Source organism: Hyperolius riggenbachi, chromosome 10 (genome assembly GCF_040937935.1).
Source record: "Hyperolius riggenbachi isolate aHypRig1 chromosome 10, aHypRig1.pri, whole genome shotgun sequence".
NCBI lineage: Eukaryota > Metazoa > Chordata > Amphibia > Anura > Hyperoliidae > Hyperolius > Hyperolius riggenbachi.
Genome location: NC_090655.1, coordinates 254,540,285 through 254,560,942, shown reverse-complemented (window position 1 = coordinate 254,560,942; position 20,658 = coordinate 254,540,285). Strand labels below are relative to the sequence as shown.

Here is a 20,658-nt window from a genome sequence, read left to right as displayed (position 1 = left end):
AAGCAGAGATTTCTTCCCCCCAGTCCTCCCATTTAGCTCTAACAGTGGCCAGTTTAGATCTGTATAATGAGGTGAGCAGATTGGAATAAAATTTAGATATTAGTTTATTGGAGTCCTTGCTTAAAAGCCAAGATTCAACAATGCCCGGGCGCAGCACCACCTCAAGACTACCAAATTGGGATCTGGTTGCATGGCGGAGTTGAAAATATTGAAAACGAGCTGATGTCGGTAAATGAAATTCTTTCACAAATTGGGGCCAGGATTTAAATTTATCATTAGCAAAGAGATGATTAAGGTATTTTACTCCTTTTTTAATCCAAAAACTTACATTTTCCATATGCTGAAATTCTGGTAGATTGGAGTTGCACCAGAGAGGAGCGCTGGGGGAGTACGGCGTCTTACCTTCACCCACCAACTTCTGACATTTATAGAAAATGTTAAGGGAATAATTTAAAATTTCCACACCCGAGGAGGAGAATCCCTTCCCTCTATAGATGAAGCTACATAGGGTCTCATATGAATATGCAATATCAGCCTCCGTGTCTAAAGATGCATCGTCTCTAATAAAGTGTAACCATCTATATACGTACGTTAACTGGGCCGCAAAATAGTATAGCTGAAAGTGAGGTAGCGCGAGACCGCCTTTACTCACTGGCAGGCGTAGTGTATTCAACGACAACCTAGGAGCTTTATTGGCCCAGAGAAAATTTTTTACTATAGAATTTATTTTTGCAAATATCTGATTCTGAATCCAAACAGGAGACATAAGCAAAACGTATAAAAGTTTGGGGGCCACTATCATCTTTATAGTGTTAACTCTACCCATAAGGTCTAGGGGCAGAGAAGACCATCTCTTTAGTTTATCCTCAATACTTTGCATAACTGGTAGTAAATTCAACTTAATATAATCATTATTACAGGGTGTAATCCAGATACCCAAGTACTTGAAGGAGAGGCTGACTTGTAAGGGGAGATCTTTTGGTAAGGAGCCCATGGATAGTGAATCCACCGGACACAAAATAGATTTGGTCCAGTTTACTTTTAAGCCGGAGATATTCCCAAACCTCTCATAAACCCCCAGCACTCCTCTCAATGACGACCCCGGTCCGTCTAGATATAAAAGAACGTCATCCGCATATAGCGAAATTTTCTCGTGGACATTTTTAATAGCCCAACCTCCTATGCCCGGATCTTCTCTAATATAGGCAGCCAAAGGCTCCATAGCCAATGCAAACAGCAGAGGTGATAGAGGGCATCCTTGCCTGGTGCCCCTCCCGATGTTAAATACAGTGGATAGGTGGCCATTGACCCGAACCCGGGCACAAGGTTTTGTATATAGTATTTTCACCCACTTTTTAAAGGTATCCCCAAATTTAAATGCTGAAAGGACCTCCATTAAGTATTGCCATGAGACAGTATCAAATGCCTTGTTAGTATCCAAAGCAAGGAGAATTCTAGATCTTGAGTTATTATGAGAGTACTGGAGATTAGTAAAGAGTCGTCTAAGATTCAATTTAGTAGAGCGGGAGGGAATAAAACCGGTCTGATCCTGAAAAACGAGTTTCTCAATCACCAGCTTCAGTCTACTAGCTAGAATTTTTGCTAAAATTTTAATATCTGAATTTAACAAAGAAATGGGGCGATATGAGTCACATTGGTCAGGGTTTTTCCCAGGCTTAAGAAGTAATGTAATATGTGCTTCCCGCATAGAGTCTGGCAGAGTACCTGTCTCCAGGGCATTGTTGAACGTTTGAAGCAAGCCAGGGGCAGTTATAGAAGAACTTTTGAGATACCATTCAGATGGGATGCCATCTGGGCCTGGAGCTTTATATGGCTTTAACTCTTTTATTGCTGCAGTGATTTCTCCTAGGGTCAGAGGGGCATCTAATAGCTGTCTATCTTCATCATTCACACTTGGTAGATGACATTCAAACAGGAAACCACGTAAAGACAGCTGGTCACACATTGAGGGTTGTTTATATAAATTGCTATAGAATAGCCGAAATTCTTCCAGTATACTCTCGGAAGTACAACACTCCTGTCCATTTGCTAGGATAATTCTAGGGATAGTAGTGGATGAGTGTTGGGCTCTGAGCATAGAGGCCAAGAGTCTACTGGACTTGTTTCCACATTCAAACAATCTTTGGTGAGTGAGAAACTCACGTCTTTTGGCCCTTTTTAGTAAGGTTAATTCATGGTCCCTTCTTACTTTAGCCCAGCGTAGATATCTATCAGTAGTAGGGGTTTGTTCATATTCCAATTTTGCAGAGGTCATAATGTTCTCAGTCTTGCCTATATACGCTTCATCATTCTTCAGCGTAATCCCTTTAATATGGGAAAAATGGCCTCTGAGAGCCGCCTTAGAGGCATCCCAGATAGTAGCCTGAGAGGCAGTACCCTCATTCAGGTGCCAATATTCAGTCATCATAGATAGACAGTGGTTGACTACAGTTTCATCCTGTAACCAAACATGACCCATTTTCCAGGAACCAGCATGTGCTTGGGACAGGGAACCAATTATGCTGAAGACGGGAGAGTGATCAGAAATTCCATGGGGCTTATACTCTAGTGTTTTGATTTTGTTTAACGAGTCATGTGATCCCATAATTAGATCTAGCCGGGCCATAGAACCTGCTGAGTCAGAGAAGCAGGAATATGTAATCTTATCAGGATTGCGCCACCTCCAAATATCAAATAGGTTATGCTTTTTAACCCAATCCCTAAATGAAGATTGACCTCTATGCTCCCCTGGGCTGGACTTATCCATAGTGTGATCCAGGACAGTGTTGAAGTCACCGCATAATAAAATAGGGCTGGAAGGTAGGCCATGTATGACTGAGATTAGCTTATCCAAAACGGAAATATGAAATGGGGGAGGGACATATACTGAAGCCACAATTAAAGGGTGGCCCTCATAAAGCAACTGTATAATAACATATCGCCCTAGATGATCATTGTGTACTGACAGGATTTTAATAGGGGCATTTTTAGTAATTAGGATAACTGTACCTCGAGAGTAAGTGGAAAATTGAGATGCATATACATTAGCAATCCAGGGTTTTTTCAGCGTTGTCAGCCTAGAGCCCACCAAGTGTGTCTCTTGCAGACATATGATGTGAGGGTTAAGTTTCTTTAGATTATCAAAAACTAGACGTCTCTTAATGGGGTGATTCATACCTCTGACATTCCATGAAATCAAACGGAGATCAGCCATTGTCTAAAATCATGCATGTTAAGCTACTAGAATGCAAAGTAAATGATAGCAAAAGTGGATTTGTGTCACTTACACTGTCAACTGTACCCAGATCCCATCCCCCAACCAGTTCCCAACAGACCCTAACCCACCCCGCAAGTTGTCCCGAACCACAACCCGCTTTACTACCCAACTTGTGCAGCATTGGTGAGGCGTGAGACTAGAGTCGAAACTCCAGATCTCCACCAAATTACACAAATAAATTCCCCATGTCGGCATTTCTTTTAAATCATAGATCTAACACTTAAAGATCTTATCTATATAATAATGCAGGTGAACATTTGCATAGTTCAAAGAAAATATAACCGTTAATCTATAATATCACCCATTTAAATGCAGAGTCCTCCCCCCACAATACCCGTCAGACCTAACAGGGCTACGCAGCAAAAGTTGTTTATGCTGCAAATTTCCGCTTATTAGTTAAGCCCATAGTCATTAAGTACAGTACTATAAGGAAAAAAGAAAAATATTGAATATCACACATCTACATTTCAAACATAGCAATACAATGCATTGCTATTTTAGTAGTAAAACCGCAGCATGTTAAACCTGAGAGTATAACAGCTAAAATAGGCAGCAACGGCATAGCCAAGGGTCCCATTCTTATACAGCAGAAACGAACTGTTCTTAGGGAGAAAAAGAGAGTCAGCGCCATAATGTGAGATAAAGCCATTAGCGATTTGGTTGGCGCCTACGCTGACGGTCGGTTCCTTTACCCTCAAGCCAGCTCATGGCTTCACCTGGAGAAACAAAAAATAGAACTTTGTCCTCAGAGACAACTCTCAACTTCGCCGGAAACATCATACTATAGGTAATTTGCTTTTCACGCAGCAACTTTTTCACATCAAAAAAGGCAAGCCTCTGTTTTTGTATTTCAACTGAAAAGTCCTGGTAAATATGAATCTGGGCATCATTATATTTCAGAGGATCTTGTAACTGCCTAGTGGCTCTCAAAATGTCATTTTTATCCCTGTAGTTTAGAAATTTGGCTATCAATGGACGCGGTTGTGCTCCTGGTTTGGGTGGGCCACCAGGGATCCTGTGCGCCCGCTCAATTGAGAACATTCTAGAAGGTTGAAAATCAGGCAGAGCAGAGGTGATCCAATTTTCCAGAAAAACTTCAGGAGATAGCCCTTCCGACTTTTCAGGGAAGCCTACAAATCTTAAATTGCTCCTTCTGGATCTATTCTCTAAGTCAGTAAGTTTGGCAGTATGTGCATTTGCTAGCTTGCCTTGATATGTCAGGTCTGTGTGCATCGGCCTAACTTCGTCTTCTAACACCCCAATCCTCCTTTCTGCCTCCTTTGCACGATCCCTCATTTTAGTCATATCTGCTTTGACAAATGCTAGTTCTGTTTGCACTGTGTCAAACTTGCCAGTGATAAAGGATCTGAGTTCAGATATAGCTTCTAGTAGCTGCAGTCTAGACGGCTCTTCTGCTGCGTCAGAGCTTATATCCGCAATGGCCGCTGGTGAGGCTGTACTTTCCCCAACTCCAGTTTCAGACATATACTCACTGCGGTCCTCATTAGGGGAGTCAGGGTAGGAGGCCAGGCAGTTATCTGAGTCTAGCGGTATGGTGTCATCCAGGACGAACCGTTCGGAGGATCCAGGGAGCGGGCTGCCGCCATCTTGTGCGGCTCCGTGGGCAAACTTAGCCAGCCGCTCTGTAACGGGTCGCGGCGCTTTGGTAGTGGATTTCTGCATCTCTGGGGGCAGCTCAGCAGCAGCAGGTCACGGCCAGGCAGTGGGAGGCAGAAATGCCGACGAAAGGTGCAGGATTCTCGGCAGGATTAGTGAAGATCTGAGGAGCTAAGAGCCGCGCGTCCTCACAGCTCCATAGTCAGGCCACGCCCCCCGCCAGTGCATTATTTAAATCTGTTCTTCCCTGTAATAACCCACTGATCACCTGTCAATCACCTGTCAATCACCCATCAATCACCCCCTGTCACTGCCACCCATCAATCAGCCCCTAACCTGCCCCTTGCGGGCAATCTGATCACCCACCCACACCATCAGATCGCCCGCAGACCCGACGTCAGATCACCTCCCAAGTGCATTGTTTACATCTGTTCTCTCCTCTAAACACCCACTAATTACCCATCAATCACCCATCAATCACCCCCCTGTCACTGCTACCCATCAGATCAGACCCCTATCTGCCCCTAGGGCACCCAATCACCCACCCACACCCTCAGAACGACCTCAGACCCCCCAGACCTTCTCCCCCCCCCCCACCCCCCTGTGTACTGTATACATCTATTCTCCCCTGTAATCACCTGTCATTCACCCGTCAATCACCACCTGCCACTTATCAGATCAGACCCTAACCTGCCTCTTACGGGCATCTGATCACCCTCCCACACCATCAGATTGCCCCAGACCTACCCTCAGATCACCTCCAAAGTGCATGGTTTACATCTGTTCTGCCATCTAATCACCCACTGATCACCCATCAATCACCCCCTGTCACCACCTGTCACTGCTATCCATCAGATCAGACCCCTATCTGCCCCTAGGGCACCCAATCACCCGCCCACACCCTCAGAATGACCTCAGACCCCATCCCTTATCACCTCGCCAGTGCATTGCTTGCATCTATTCCCCCCTCTAATCACACCTTGAGACACCCATCAATCACCTCCTGTCACCACCTGTCACCCTCTAGCACACCTACCCATCAGATCAGGCCCTAATTTGCCCCGTGTGGGCTCCTGATCACTCGGCCAAACCCTCAGATCCCCCTCAGACCCCCTTCCGATCACCTCCCCAGTGCATTGATTGCATCTATTTTCCCCTCTAACCACCCCCTGAGACACCCATCAATCACCTCCTGTCACCCCCCTAGCACTCCTATCCATCAGATCAGGCCCAATACAACCTGTCATCTAAGAGGCCACCCTGCTTATGACCGGTTCCACAAAATTTGCCCCCTCATAGACCACCTGTCATCAAAATTTGCAGATGCTTATACCCCTGAACAGTCATTTTGAGACATTTGGTTTCCAGACTACTCACGGTTTTGGGTCCCTAAAATGCCAGGGCAGTATAGGAACCCCACAAGTGACCCCATTTTAGAAAAAAAGACACCCCAAGGTATTCCTTTAGGTGTATGACGAGTTCATAGAAGATTTTATTTCTTGTCAAAAGTTAGCGGAAATTGATTTGTATTGGTTTTTTTTTCACAAAGTGACATTTTCCACTAACTTGTGACAAAAAATAAAATCTTCTATGAACTCACCATACACCTAACGGAATACCTTGGGGTGTCTTCTTTCTAAAATGGGGTCACTTGCGGGGTTCCTATACTGCCCTGGCATTTTAGGGGCCCTAAACTCAAAATGACCTGTGAATAGGACGTTGGACCCCTTAGCGCACCTAGGCTACAACAAAGTGTCACACATGTGGTATCGCCGTACTCAGGAGAAGTAGTATAATGTGTTTTGGGGTGTGTTTTTACACATACCCATGCTGGGTGGGAGAAATCTCTCTATAAATGGACAATTGTGTAAAAAAAAAAAAAATTGTCATTTACAGAGATATTTCTCCCACCCAGCAAGGGTATATGTAAAAATACACCACAAAACACATTATACTACTTCTTCTGAGTACGGCAGTACCACATGTGTGGCACTTTTTTGCAGCCTAACTACGCTAAGGGGCCTAAAGTCCAATGAGTACCTTTAGGATTTCACAGGTCATTTTGAGACATTTGGGTTCAAGACTACTCCTCACGGTTTAGGGCCCCTAAAATGCCAGGGCAGTATAGGAACCCCACAAGTGACCCCATTTTAGAAAGAAGACACCCCAAGGTATTCCGTTAGGTGTATGACGAGTTCATAGAAGATTTTATTTTTTGTCACAAGTTAGCGGAAATTGATTTTTATTGGGGTTTTTTTCACAAAGTGTCAACTTCCGCTACCTTGTGACCAAAAAAACATCTTCTATGAACTCCCCATACTCCTAACAGAATACCTTGGGGTTTCTTCTTTCTAAAATGGGGTCACTTGTGGAGTTCCTATACTGCCCTGGCATTTTAGGGGCCCTAAACCGTGAGGAGTAGTCTAGAAACCAAATGCCTCAAAATGACCTGTGAATAGGTAGTTGGGCCCCTTAGCGCACCTAGGCTGCAAAAAAGTGTCACACATGTGGTATCGCCGTACTCAGGAGAAGTAGTATAATGTGTTTTGGGGTGTATTTTTACACATACCCATGTTGGGTGGGAGAAATCTCTCTGTAAATGGACAATTGTGTGTAAACAAATCAAAAAATTGTCATTTACAGAGATATTTCTCCCACCCAGCATGGGTATGTGTAAAAATACACCCCAAAACACATTATACTACTTCTCCTGAGTACGGAAATACTACGTGTGGCACTTTTTTGCATCCTAACTGCGCTAAGGGGCCCAAAGTCCAATGAGCACCTTTAGGCTTTACAGGGGTGCTTACAATTTTGCACCCCCCAAAATGCCAGGACAGTAAACACACCCCACAAATGACCCCATTTTGGAAAGTAGACACTTCAAGGTATTCAGAGAGGGGCATGGTGAGTCCGTGGCAGATTTCATTTTTTTTTTGTCACAAGTTAGCAGAAATGGAAACTTTTTTTTTTTGTCTCAAAATGTCATTTTCCGCTAGCTTGTGACAAAAAATAAAATCTTCTATGAACTCGCCATGCCTCTCAGTGAATACTTTGGGATGTCTTCTTTCCAAAATGGGGTCATTTGGGGGGTATTTATACTATTCTGGAATTTTAGCACCTCATGAAACATGACAGGTGCGCAGAAAAGTCAGAGATGCTTCAAAATGGGAAAATTCACTTTTGGCACCATAGTTTGTAAACGCTATAACTTTTACCCAAACCAATAAATATACACTGAATGTTTTTTTTTTTTTATCAAAGACATGTAGCACAATAAATTTGGACAAAAATGTATACAGAAATTTTACTTTATTTGAAAAATGTCAGCACAGAAAGTAAAAAAAAATCATTTTTTTGACAAAATTCATGTCTTTTTTTTGATGAATATAATAAAAACTGAAACTCGCCGCAACAATCAAATAGCACCAAAAGAAAGCTGTATTAGTGACAAGAAAAGGAGGTAAAATTCATTTAGATAGTGGGTTGTATGACCGAGCAATAAACCGTGAAAGCTGCAGTGGTCTGAATGGAGAAAAAGGCTCTGGTCCTTAAAGAAAACCTGAACTGAAAATTAAAAGTCAAAATAAGCATACACAAGTCATACTTACCTTCCATGTAGTCTACTCCTCAGTGTCTTTCTCCTCTCCCACGTCCTGTATGTTCACTGTGATCAAGGGAATTTTCCGTCCTCCATTTTGAAAATGGCCATTACCCATAACAGCTTTCTGGTCAGCACACAGTTAAACTGTAACATCGCCCACTTGAGCCATAGGGAAACATGGACATTACCTGTTACATCAGTTTTCCTCTCAGCTATAACTGACAGCAACTGATATTTTACTGACAGCAACTGATATATTTCAGATCTGACAAAATGTTGTCAGAACTGGAAGGGATCATTGTCAGAAGAAAATGGTGAACTTCTGAGAGGAACTGATGGCAAGGTAACTATGTAATGTTCATTTGAAGTTACCTCATGTGTTTATTTTAAATATTTTTACTCAGTACAGGTTCTCTTTAAGGGGCGAAAAGACTGTGGTCCTCAAGTGGTTAAGAAAGCACATTTATTTTCCAGCTCAAATGCGACCAGCCTAAGAGCTTCTTATGGCCGAGCCAGAGCAGAGTAAATGTGGAGCAGAGAATTTGCAGCAGCCCCCAGATCCTCCCTCCCTGTAGAGATCCCTGGCACTGTGGTGCATGTGTGAGTACAACTCACCGCACCTCTCTCTAGCTCAGATTACACCACCTCCTCCACCTACAGCTCTGGTCTTCTCCTTCCACAGCACCGGGACATGGCTTGATGAGCTGAGTCCTGCTGCTCTGAACAGAAGACTGGGACTGTACGTGGCAGAGGTGGTGCGATCAGGGGCTGAAGAGAGGCGAGGTGAGTAATACTCACTGATGCTTCACACAGCACCAGGGATATGAGGGAGGGGGAGAGCACCCCTGCTGGGCACATATACCTGTCTAACCTATACTGGTGCGCCTATAGCTGGCTAGCCTATATTGTGGGTACCTATGCAGGGGCTCCTATAGCTGGCTAACCTATACGGGGGGCACATATACTGGGGCAGCTGTACCTGGCTAACCTATACTGGGGGCATCTATACTGGGGTACCTATAACTGTCTCACCTATACTGGGGCACCTATAGCTGGCTAACCTATACTGTTGGTACCCATACTGGGGCTCCTATAGCTGGCTAACCTATACTGTGGGTACCTATACTGGGGCTCCTATAGCTGACTAACTTATACTGAGGGCACCTATACTGGGCTACCTATAGTTGGCTAACCTATACTGGGGGCACATATACTGGGGCAGCTGTACCTGGCTAACCTATACTGGGGTACCTATAGCTGGCTAACCTATACTGGGGTACCTATAACTGTCTTACCTATACCGGGGCACCTATAGTTAGCTAACCTATACTGGGGCAGCTGTACCTGGCTAACCTATACTGGAGGCACCTATACCCAGGGCTGTGGAGTTGGTACAAAAATACACAGACTCCGACTCCTCAGTTTAGGATTCCACTGACTCCGACTCCTCAACTCTGACTCCTCTAATTTGCATATTACAATCTTGTTGATTGAAATTATGTAACCTGAAATTTGTCTCTTAACTGCCAACGCTTAGGAATTTTAAATGACAACTGAAGTGAGAAAGATATGTAGACTGCCATATTTATTCCCTTTAGTCATAGACTAAAACTAGTCCTTGGTAAGAGTACTTGAAAAAGGTACAGACCGGAACAAAGAACATCTATCAGGCCCTAGGCAATGTAACTGTGGGTACATGAAAGAATGATATGCAGGTACTCTGCAGGGGAATTAGGAGATTCTTCCTCTATTACACGTAAGGATACAGAGGCGCCAGTAGGATAAAACAAGATAAAAGGTTTAAAACGGTTTAGGTGGCGGTGGTGGACCATCCACACACAAACAGACCAAAATCGCTGTTGATTGTAGAAAAAATAACAATTTATTCACATACTCCTACATAAAAGTGCAACGCGTTTCACGGGCAAACATCCCGCTTCATCAGGCAATGAACGAACGGAGTATCTCACTAAAAAATGACAGAGATGTAAAGCATGTCAGGGAGCTGTATGCAGATATATAAAGTGTCAAGAAAAAAAATGTATTATAATAAAAAAAAAAAAAAATCTCTTTTCATATTGGTGCATAGTGTGTCAACTATTAGGATAGTATATGTGAAGTAGTGGAAAGTATGAGAGGGGGTCTACTATATATGGAGGGGTGTGAGCAAGGAGGACAGGGTGGTGGGTTGTGACAAGGGGATGGAAGGTACTGGCAGGGGTGGGTAAATATAGCTGAATTAAGAACAAGCTATTGGAGAAGTGCGTCCTGTGTTGTAGTGAGCCATGTGGATTGGGGATGGTGCAGCCTGTAAAGCAATTTTAGACAATAAATACTAGCATAGGTAAACACCCAAAGTGTTTGAAGAGGAGCTGCCTATAATTGAGGAAAAAGACAAGTATGACAAGAAGGACAGGCATGAAAACAATGATGATGGTCACACTTACCAGCTCTGAGTCTATTGATAGCTTGGCCCCTCTGTGCTATAGCAACTGCGTGTGGGGTTTAAATAGGGAGACTAATAGGATAATAGGTTGATTTGGATCAGGAGCGAGCGAGGGAGGGAGGGGCGTGTATAATGGACTAAGGCTGTCACCAACCGTCGTGTGTCGTGGGCGGGCCTGCGGGTATTGGCAGGGATTGTGGCCAATGGGATATGCGAGGGGCAGGTGTGGGGAGTGGCCTAACGCGGACAATTTTGCCCTGCGTATGGGCGGCAAGACGCCCGTGCGTCATCGGATAGGTAGCATGCGCATGCGCAACGTGAGTTGGTGGCTCTGAGCGTTATTGGAGGAATAGGTTGGGTCTGAGTGGTTGTCTGCGCCTGCGTGAGGGTACAGGGGATGTTGGCGCCGCCATGTTGATTAAGGGAAAGACGGCAGGAAGTGTAAACAATAATAGTACACACAAATTAGCGCTATAGGTAAAAAAGGCAAGGTTTCCAACTCTATGTGCAGTAATTTTGCTGTAAACACCGCTGTGAGTCGGGTTAAATACCTATATCGAGATACCCATAGTTTTTATATAAGGTGCTGTTGTAGCCGGGGTATATTATCGCCCCCTGGTGGTGCAGACGTACGATTCATTATGCACAGAGTTATTATGTAGAATGTATAAATATACAATTTAAAAACAAAGTAAGTTTTTAAATTGTATATTTATACATTCTACATAATAACTCTGTGCATAATGAATCGTACGTCTGCACCACCAGGGGGCGATAATATACCCCGGCTACAACAGCACCTTATATAAAAACTATGAGTATCTCGATATAGGTATGTAACCCGACTCACAGCGGTGTTTACAGCAAAATTACTGCACATAGAGTTGGAAACCTTGCCTTTTTTACCTATAGCGCTAATTTGTGTGTACTATTATTGTTTACACTTCCTGCCGTCTTTCCCTTAATCAACATGGCGGCGCCAACATCCCCTGTACCCTCACGCAGGCGCAGACAACCACTCAGACCCAACCTATTCCTCCAATAACGCTCAGAGCCACCAACTCACGTTGCGCATGCGCATGCTACCTATCCGATGACGCACGGGCGTCTTGCCGCCCATACGCAGGGCAAAATTGTCCGCGTTAGGCCACTCCCCACACCTGCCCCTCGCATATCCCATTGGCCACAATCCCTGCCAATACCCGCAGGCCCGCCCACGACACACGACGGTTGGTGACAGCCTTAGTCCATTATACACGCCCCTCCCTCCCTCCCTCCCTCCCTCGCTCGCTCCTGATCCAAATCAACCTATTATCCTATTAGTCTCCCTATTTAAACCCCACACGCAGTTGCTATAGCACAGAGGGGCCAAGCTATCAATAGACTCAGAGCTGGTAAGTGTGACCATCATCATTGTTTTCATGCCTGTCCTTCTTGTCATACTTGTCTTTTTCCTCAATTATAGGCAGCTCCTCTTCAAACACTTTGGGTGTTTACCTATGCTAGTATTTATTGTCTAAAATTGCTTTACAGGCTGCACCATCCCCAATCCACATGGCTCACTACAACACAGGACGCACTTCTCCAATAGCTTGTTCTTAATTCAGCTATATTTACCCACCCCTGCCAGTACCTTCCATCCCCTTGTCACAACCCACCACCCTGCCCTCCTTGCTCACACCCCTCCATATATAGTAGACCCCCTCTCATACTTTCCACTACTTCACATATACTATCCTAATAGTTGACACACTATGCACCAATATGAAAAGAGATTTTTTTATTTTTTTATTATAATACATTTTTTTTCTTGACACTTTATATATCTGCATACAGCTCCCTGACATGCTTTACATCTCTGTCATTTTTTAGTGAGATACTCCGTTCGTTCATTGCCTGATGAAGCGGGATGTTTGCCCGTGAAACGCGTTGCACTTTTATGTAGGAGTATGTGAATAAATTGTTATTTTTTCTACAATCAACAGCGATTTTGGTCTGTTTGTGTGTGGACGGTCCACCACCGCCACCTAAACCGTTTTAAACCTTTTATCTTGTTTTATCCTACTGGCGCCTCTGTATCCTTGCATATCAAGTTGTCCACCCTTGGTGGAAGGGTGATATACCCTCCTTTCTTCTATCTACAGAGAGCGACATCTTAGTCCTGAGTGGGGTCAGGTTTAATCTCCCCACCTGCATATACAGTGGTTGCCTTAGAGCAACCCAGGTTTGTAAGTATAATACTTACTTCTAACATTTTCTCTATTTATACAACATACTACACTATATTGGGCTCTCGGTCTCCCCTTTCCTCTATTACACATTCTTCATGCACAATCTGAACCAGGTGTATGGGTGATAGACAACACCTCTGTGTTCAATGTGCACAACTTTCTTCGTGGATTCCCTGCAGCTCTGTGGGGAGTGCATATGTAGAGTATAGTACTACTGCACTATACACATCCTCCATTGGCAAGGTTATCTACTCCATAGGGTTTAACTATCATCTGTATGCAGATGACACCCAGATCTACCTCCACATCCCTGACATATCCACCACTACCATGGACAAGGTCTCCTCCTGCCTATCAGCCATCTCCTCCTGGATGTCCGCTAGGTTCCTGAAACTAAATCTAGACAAAACTGAATTTATGATCTTCCCACCCCGGCCATCCATGAACCTCCCAGATGTGCATGTCACTGTTAACCACACTACCATTCGCCTTACCTCTCAAGCCCGCTGTCTGGGTGTCACCCTGGACTCCGCACTCTCCTTCACTCCCCACATCCAAAACCTCACAAAGTCCTGCAACTTCCACCTTCGTAACATCTGTAAGATTCACCCTTTCCTGACCTCTGCCACCACCAACCTCCTCATCCATGCCCTCATAATTTCCTGCCTTGACTACTGTAATGCCCTTCTGTCTGGTCTCCCTATGACCTGAACAGCCCTGCTGCAGTTCATCATGAATGCGGCAGCCAGAATTATCCACTGCTCCCATCTCTCCACCACGGCGGATCCCCTCCTTGAATCCCTCCACTGGCTTCCTATCCAGTCCAGAATCAGATTCAAGATACTGTGTCTGACCTACAAATCTGTCCACAAAACCTGTCCAACCTACATTTCCGATCTTACTCAGAGGTGCACACCTAGACGCTCACTCCGCTCTTCCAATGAACTTCGCCTAACTGCCCCCGCATCACCCAGTCCCATGCACACCTCCAGGACTTCTCAAGAGCTGCTCCAACACTATGGAACTCCCTACCTCCACCCATTAGGGCAGTCCCTTCCTTCAACATCTTCAAGAAGGCCCTCAAAACTCACTTTTTCACTCTGGCCTACTACCCCTCACAAGTGCTCTAAACCCACAGCTGAACTCTGGAACCCTACCTTTCGTGTCCTTAACTCTCCCTCTAGATTGTAAGCCTTTGGGCAGGGTCCTCCTCCTTTTGTGTCCTACCTGATCATGCACCTCCATTACTGTGCACCCATGCTATGCATCTGAGTGAACCTAACTTACATAATCTCCATGCTCCCATCCAGTGACTGACTAAGCATTACCTTGTACTCATACTGTGCTGCATGATCTGGTCTTTCTTGTATTCATGTATTGTCATTTTGCTGTATGTCACCCCTAAATATTGTCTGTAACCTAAACTAATGTCCAGCGCTGTTTAATATGTTGGCGCTTTATAAATACAATAAATACAATAAATAAATAAATAAAATAATACTGTGTAACAAAGTAAACATGAGACAGATGAAATTAAAGTGTTATACATACCTGGGGCTTCCTCCAGCCCCCTTCAGGCTAATCAGTCCCTGGCTGTCCTCCTCCGCCACCTGGAGCTTCTGCTGAGTCCAGGTACTTGAGCCAGTGTGGCGTAATGTGCATGCACACACTCCGCCGCCGGGAGCGTACTATTGCACTATTGCGCAGGTGGCGAATGCTCCTGGCTGTAGGAGCGGCATGCGGCCGGACCACGCTGATTGGCTGAATTACCGGGACTGATAGCAGAAGATCCAAGTGGCGGAGGAGGACAGCGAGGGACTGAAGGGGGCTGGAGGAAGCCCCAGGTATGTATTAAACTTTTCTTTTCATCCGTCTCAGGTACCCTTTAATTTGTAGTCACCAAACCAAATTTTAACAACATATTAAATGATTTGTCCCTTGGCTGATTGCTTCTTCCTCTGTGATGACATGTTCCCCGGTGATTGGTGTTGATGGTGCCAGGGTCACGCAGCGGCATCTGGCGGCAAACTGATTATACATATATATATATATATATATATAATATATATATATTATTTTACTGAATTAAATACAATAACCTTATTGAATTCAATATTAAAAAGTAAGCATAAACAAAAATGCTTGAAAATTTATATGAAATGAATTGAACCACTTTTTGCAAAGTAACCCTGGGGAAGTTGAATGCAGGTAGATTAAAGGTGGAGGAAAGCCTGGCAGTTGCACAGTAAGCATTTAAGGGGCTCTCACACAGGTACAGAGGAGGCACTGGAATAAGTGTGTATGGGAGGGGCAGAGGAGGCACTGAAGGGGGCACACAGGAGAGGAAGCACAACTCTATGGACACCACTAATGAATTAACCTCCCTGGCGTTCTATTAAGATCGCCAGGGCGGCTGCGGAAGGGTTTTTTTTTTTATAACAAAAAAACTATTACATGCAGCCATTGGAAAGTTGGCTGCATGAAAGCCCACTAGAGGGCGCTCCCGATGCGTACTTCTGATCAGAAGTAACAAGGAAGGCCGCAATGAGCGGCCTTCCTTGTTTCGCTTTCCTCGTCGCCATGGCGATGAGCGTAGTGACGTCATGGACGTCAGCCGCCTCCGATCCAGCCCTTAGCGCTGGCCGGAACTGTTTGTTCCGGCTGCCCTGGGCTCAGGCGGCTGGGGGGACCCTCTTTCGCCACTGCACGCGGCGGATCGCCGCTGCACGCGGGGCGATCAGGTAGCACACACGGCTGGCAAAGTGCCGGCTGTGTGTGCACCTTTTTTATTTCAACAAAATCGGCCCAGCGGGGTCTGAGCGGCACCCTCCGGCGGTAATGGACGAGCTGAGATCGTCCAGACCGCTAAGGAGGTTAATAAAATAAAAATTGGGTCATGTCAGGTTTGTTAAAAAAGTAAACAGGATTATCCCAAATTTTGCTGGAGAGCCCAGTGATTTCTAGTCACACCCTTTACCCGCCCTCACTGATCTCCTGTCCAATAGGAGCTGCAGAGTGCAGCAGTTTGGTTCCTTATTGGACAGAAGGATGGGAGGAGATATGGCTATACTGGATATCAAGGAGTATATATGTGTGTATTTATATACAGCTACAGAAGTATTAGTGGTTTGGGGTCTCCATGATGTAAATGGATAATTCCTCCACCTCGCAGCTCCTATAATTTATATTGTGTAATATCACAATATCCTTATTTGCACAAATGGGAACAAGAGAGAGATAAAGGTACATTACAAGGGGCATACGAGTGACAGGAGGATACAATGGTAATAAGAATGTGTAAGTGACACCACATTGCTCTACAAACATAACACAGATCTCTTGCTAGAAGCACATATAGGTCTGTTGTCACAAGAGTAACACATTGCTTCCATTGTCTCATCAATCTGTGCAATCTACTGCTTTTTCATGTATGACCTATGCTTTATGTGTAGGGAGATGCAAAATTCTTTGTACTAGTATGCAAATATAATGCAAATTGTATGCAGCTAATCACATTTCCCAGGAAATTGAATTTCATTTTACAAATTCCAAGATACAAAAAATTTGCAAGCAAAGTTATGTAACTGGCCACCTGTAATGAGCAAACTTTCTGCAGTTCTCTGTCAGGCTGATAACTAGCGATGGTCAGTGACATGCCAATAACTCAGAGATGGTGCAAATTATATTCTAATTATATGCATAGTTGTGCAGATGCTGCATCTGGCCCATTTCCAATCTGCAGCAACTTTGCATCATTTTGGAATTATCAGCAGCTCACTGACCCTCCCTAATGATAATTGTTCCTCCCCTCAGAATTCTCTAACAGGAAGTGATGATGTTTCTCTATTTGCAGCACAGAGTCCCGGCATCAGGAACCTCTCAGAGACTCGTCTCTCTGTATCCACAGACTGTACAACGGATGATGATGTCACTGGACAAGAGTCTCCTGCAGATATCCTGGTTATCCCAAATATTCCCCCAGACTCCCGTCACCTGTCAAACCCCGAGGGGCCTCATACTCAAAACAGCTCTCCCCCTGCTGGAGGGCCTTATTCCTGTTCCACATGTGGGAAAGATTTTGTTCAGAAATCACACCTTGTCGTACATGAGAGATATCACACTGGTGAGAAGCCATATTCATGTGCTGAGTGTGGGAAATGTTTTGTTCAGAAATCACACCTTGTTGAACATGAGAGATCTCACACTGGTGAGAAGCCCTATTCATGTGCTGAGTGTGGTAAATGTTTTGGGCGGAAAGGACGCCTTCTAAAACATGAGAGTTCTCATACTGGTGAGAAGCCCTATTCATGTGCAGAATGCAGAAAATGTTTTGTTCAGAAATCACTCCTTGTCGAACATGAGAGATCTCACACTGGTGAGAAGCCCTATTCATGTGCTGAGTGTGGGAAATGTTTTGGACATAAAGGAAACCTTATCATACATGAGAGATCTCACACTGGTGAGAAGCCCTATCCATGTGCAGAATGTGGGAAATGTTTTGTTCAGAAATCACACCTTGTCGAACATGAGAGATCTCACACAGGTGAGAAGCCCTATTCATGTGCTGAGTGTGGGAAATGTTTTGGGCATAAAGGAAACCTTATCATACATGAGAGATCTCATACTGGTGAGAAGCCCTATCCATGTGCAGAATGTGGGAAATGTTTTGTTCAGAAATCACACCTTGTCGAACATGAGAGATCTCACACAGGTGAGAAGCCCTATTCATGTGCTGAGTGTGGGAAATGTTTTGGACATAAAGGAAACTTTATCATTCATACGAGATCTCACACTGGTGAGAAGCCCTATTCATGTGCTGAATGTGGGAACTGTTTTGTTCAAAAATCAGACCTTGTCAAACATGAGAGATCTCACACTGGTGAGAAGCCGTATTCATGTGCCGAGTGTGGGAAATGTTGTGGTTTTAAATCACATCTTGTCAGACATGAGGGATCTCACACTGGTGATAAGCCCTATTCATGTGCAGAGTGCGGGAAATGTTTTGTTTGGAAATCGCATCTTGTTGTGCATAAGAGATCTCACACTGGTGAGAAGCCATATTCATGTGCTGAGTGTGGGAAATGTTTTGTTCAGAAATCACACCTTGTTGAACATGAGAGATCTCACACTGGTGAAAAGCCCTATTCATGTGCTGAGTGTGGGAAAGGTTTTGGTCGAGAATCAGACCTTCTCAAACATGAGAGCTCACATATGTGAAATGCCCTATTCAAGTGCTGAGTGTGGGGATGTTTTGGCAATAAGTGGTCTTTTCCAATGTTTTTTTTTACTTCTTGTAAAGCGCACATGGCAGCATTTTTACACTGAATCCCGAGGACTCTTTCTTGCTGCTCAGTGCATTGGACTGTTGCTGCTCTTTGACGGTCTATATCAAACTCCTTCAACTCCTCAAGCAGTTGCAGCATTTGCAGGAGCTTGTAAGCATTGGTCCCGAGTGTACCTCAGGCATTTTCCAGGTTGTGGCATTGGCTGGTTGAACAGAGCGGGACCTGTTCTTGGGTGGCATCGTTAGCTGGCCTGTACAGACGTGTTAGCTGTGTAGCTGACAACACATTCTGTAGCTATGCGGGGGGGGGGGAGGTATGTGCGTAACGTTATGCAGCAGTAGGGGGAGCACAGACAATGCGATCGGTCATCGCGGGGGTGAGTTGATGCACCAGGCGGGTCACTTGGGGTCGGGGCCACTGTACACACACCTGACTATCAGCTGAGGTGGTTATCGGCCTCCTTAGTCAGGAGTGTGTGCGGCCTCAATGCCACCTGTTGGGTTTGTGAGTTTTGTTGTGTCTTTCAAGACAAATGATGACTTAATGTTGCTTCTGAATTCACCCTGTTTTGAGTTTGTGTTAGATGGGTTTTAGTTGCCTTTGAGGATTAGATACTTTTTTTTTGGGGGGGGGGGGGGGGGGGGCTTAGTAAATAATTTTTAACACTAAATAAAGGTGTCGTCTTTTGTATAACTTTACGATATACCTTATCTTCCCTTAACTATTAGGTTCTCAGCTTCATATTTTTAATGGCTCCATTTACAACACAGGAAATTTCCACACTGTTTGATCCTATCACATTCCCTTTGCTTTGTGTTCCCATCACTGGAGGGCAGTGACCGGGTGTGCAAGAGGAGTGAATGGGAGGGTGATAGGAGAGAACATTGCTGTCTGAAATGAGTGTAATTATTCATAGTATCATTTATAAAGGAGTGATGATGGAGAATAGGGGGATTCAAGGATCAGCCGCTGAGATAAGTGGCTGCATGTTTAACATTTTACACAAGCTCAGCTGCTGCCAGTTCTGATAATCTCTCTGGCTGCAGGACTGTCTGAATCACAACCCTGAAACAAGCATGCAGGTAATCTTCTCATAGTTTTATAAACCAAAAATAATCTGCATGCTTGTTCAGGGTCTACTGCAAAAACTGTTAGTGGTAGAGGATGAGCAGGACAGCCGGGCAACTGGTATTGTTAAAAAGGAAAAATAAATATGGCAGCCTCCATATCATTCTCACTTCAGGGTCCCTTTTACACAACAAATACAACTCTTCGCAATATAGTGATTATTGCTTCTCAAAATAACATGTCACATCTCCCTAGACTGATTGATTGTGTCTAAAGTCATAATATCAAAAGTTGTTTCAGTGATGCCTTTAATGACAAACTGTAACAGATTTCTTTACAAGCTTTGATAGCTTTAGTTTTCATCTCCAAGCAGGATACAGAACTGGATCAGAGCGGTACCAAAGTAATGGAGCATACAGAGACTTGTATATGATTCTCAACAAGATCATATATACCGTAAGTCTCTGTATGTTATGTTACTTTGGTACAGTTCTGATCCAGTTCTATATCATTCCTGAAGATGAAAATTAATGTTATGAAAACTTGCAAGGCAATCTCTGTTCGGTTAGTCATTAGAGTTATTACCTAAACAACTATTTTGGTGGTGTAGCAGTTAGCGCTCTCACCTTCCAACGCTGAGTCCCTGGTTCGAATCCCAGCCAGGTCAACATCTGCAAGGAGTTTGTATGTTCTCCCCGTGTCTGTGTGGGTTTTCTCCGGGTACTCCGGTTTCCTCCCACATCCCCAAAAAACATACAAATAAGCTAATTGGCTTCCCCCTAAAATTGGCCCTAGGCTATGATACATACACTGCACAATACATACATAGACATATGACTATGGTATGGATTAGATTGTGAGCTCCTCTGAGGAACAGTTGGTAACAAGACTATATACTCTGTACAGTGCTGCGGAAGATCTCTGTGCTATATAAATAGTAAAATAATAATAATTCTCTGCATGATTTACACCGGACAACAAACAAATGATTGATCGTGGACAATGAAAACAAAAGTCTGAATGTTCCAGACACTTTATTGAAATAAATGTCTTCACATATAAGTCGCATTAAAGTGGGATGAAATGCCATATTAACTGAAAAATTAAAGAAAATAAAAATCACTCAAAGA

General features: G+C 44.2%; 1 protein-coding gene across 1 annotated transcript in view; it reads left to right on the top strand.

The window, feature by feature from the left end:
- The window catches only part of LOC137537107 (oocyte zinc finger protein XlCOF7.1-like), a 101,799-nt gene that overhangs the window by 38,140 nt on the left and 43,001 nt on the right, over window positions 1-20,658 (top strand). Inside the window, exon 7 of the mRNA XM_068259245.1 lies at window positions 17,029-18,390. Within this exon, the coding sequence (XP_068115346.1) occupies window positions 17,029-18,390 (1,362 nt within the window). The remainder of the gene's footprint in view (window positions 1-17,028; window positions 18,391-20,658) is intronic.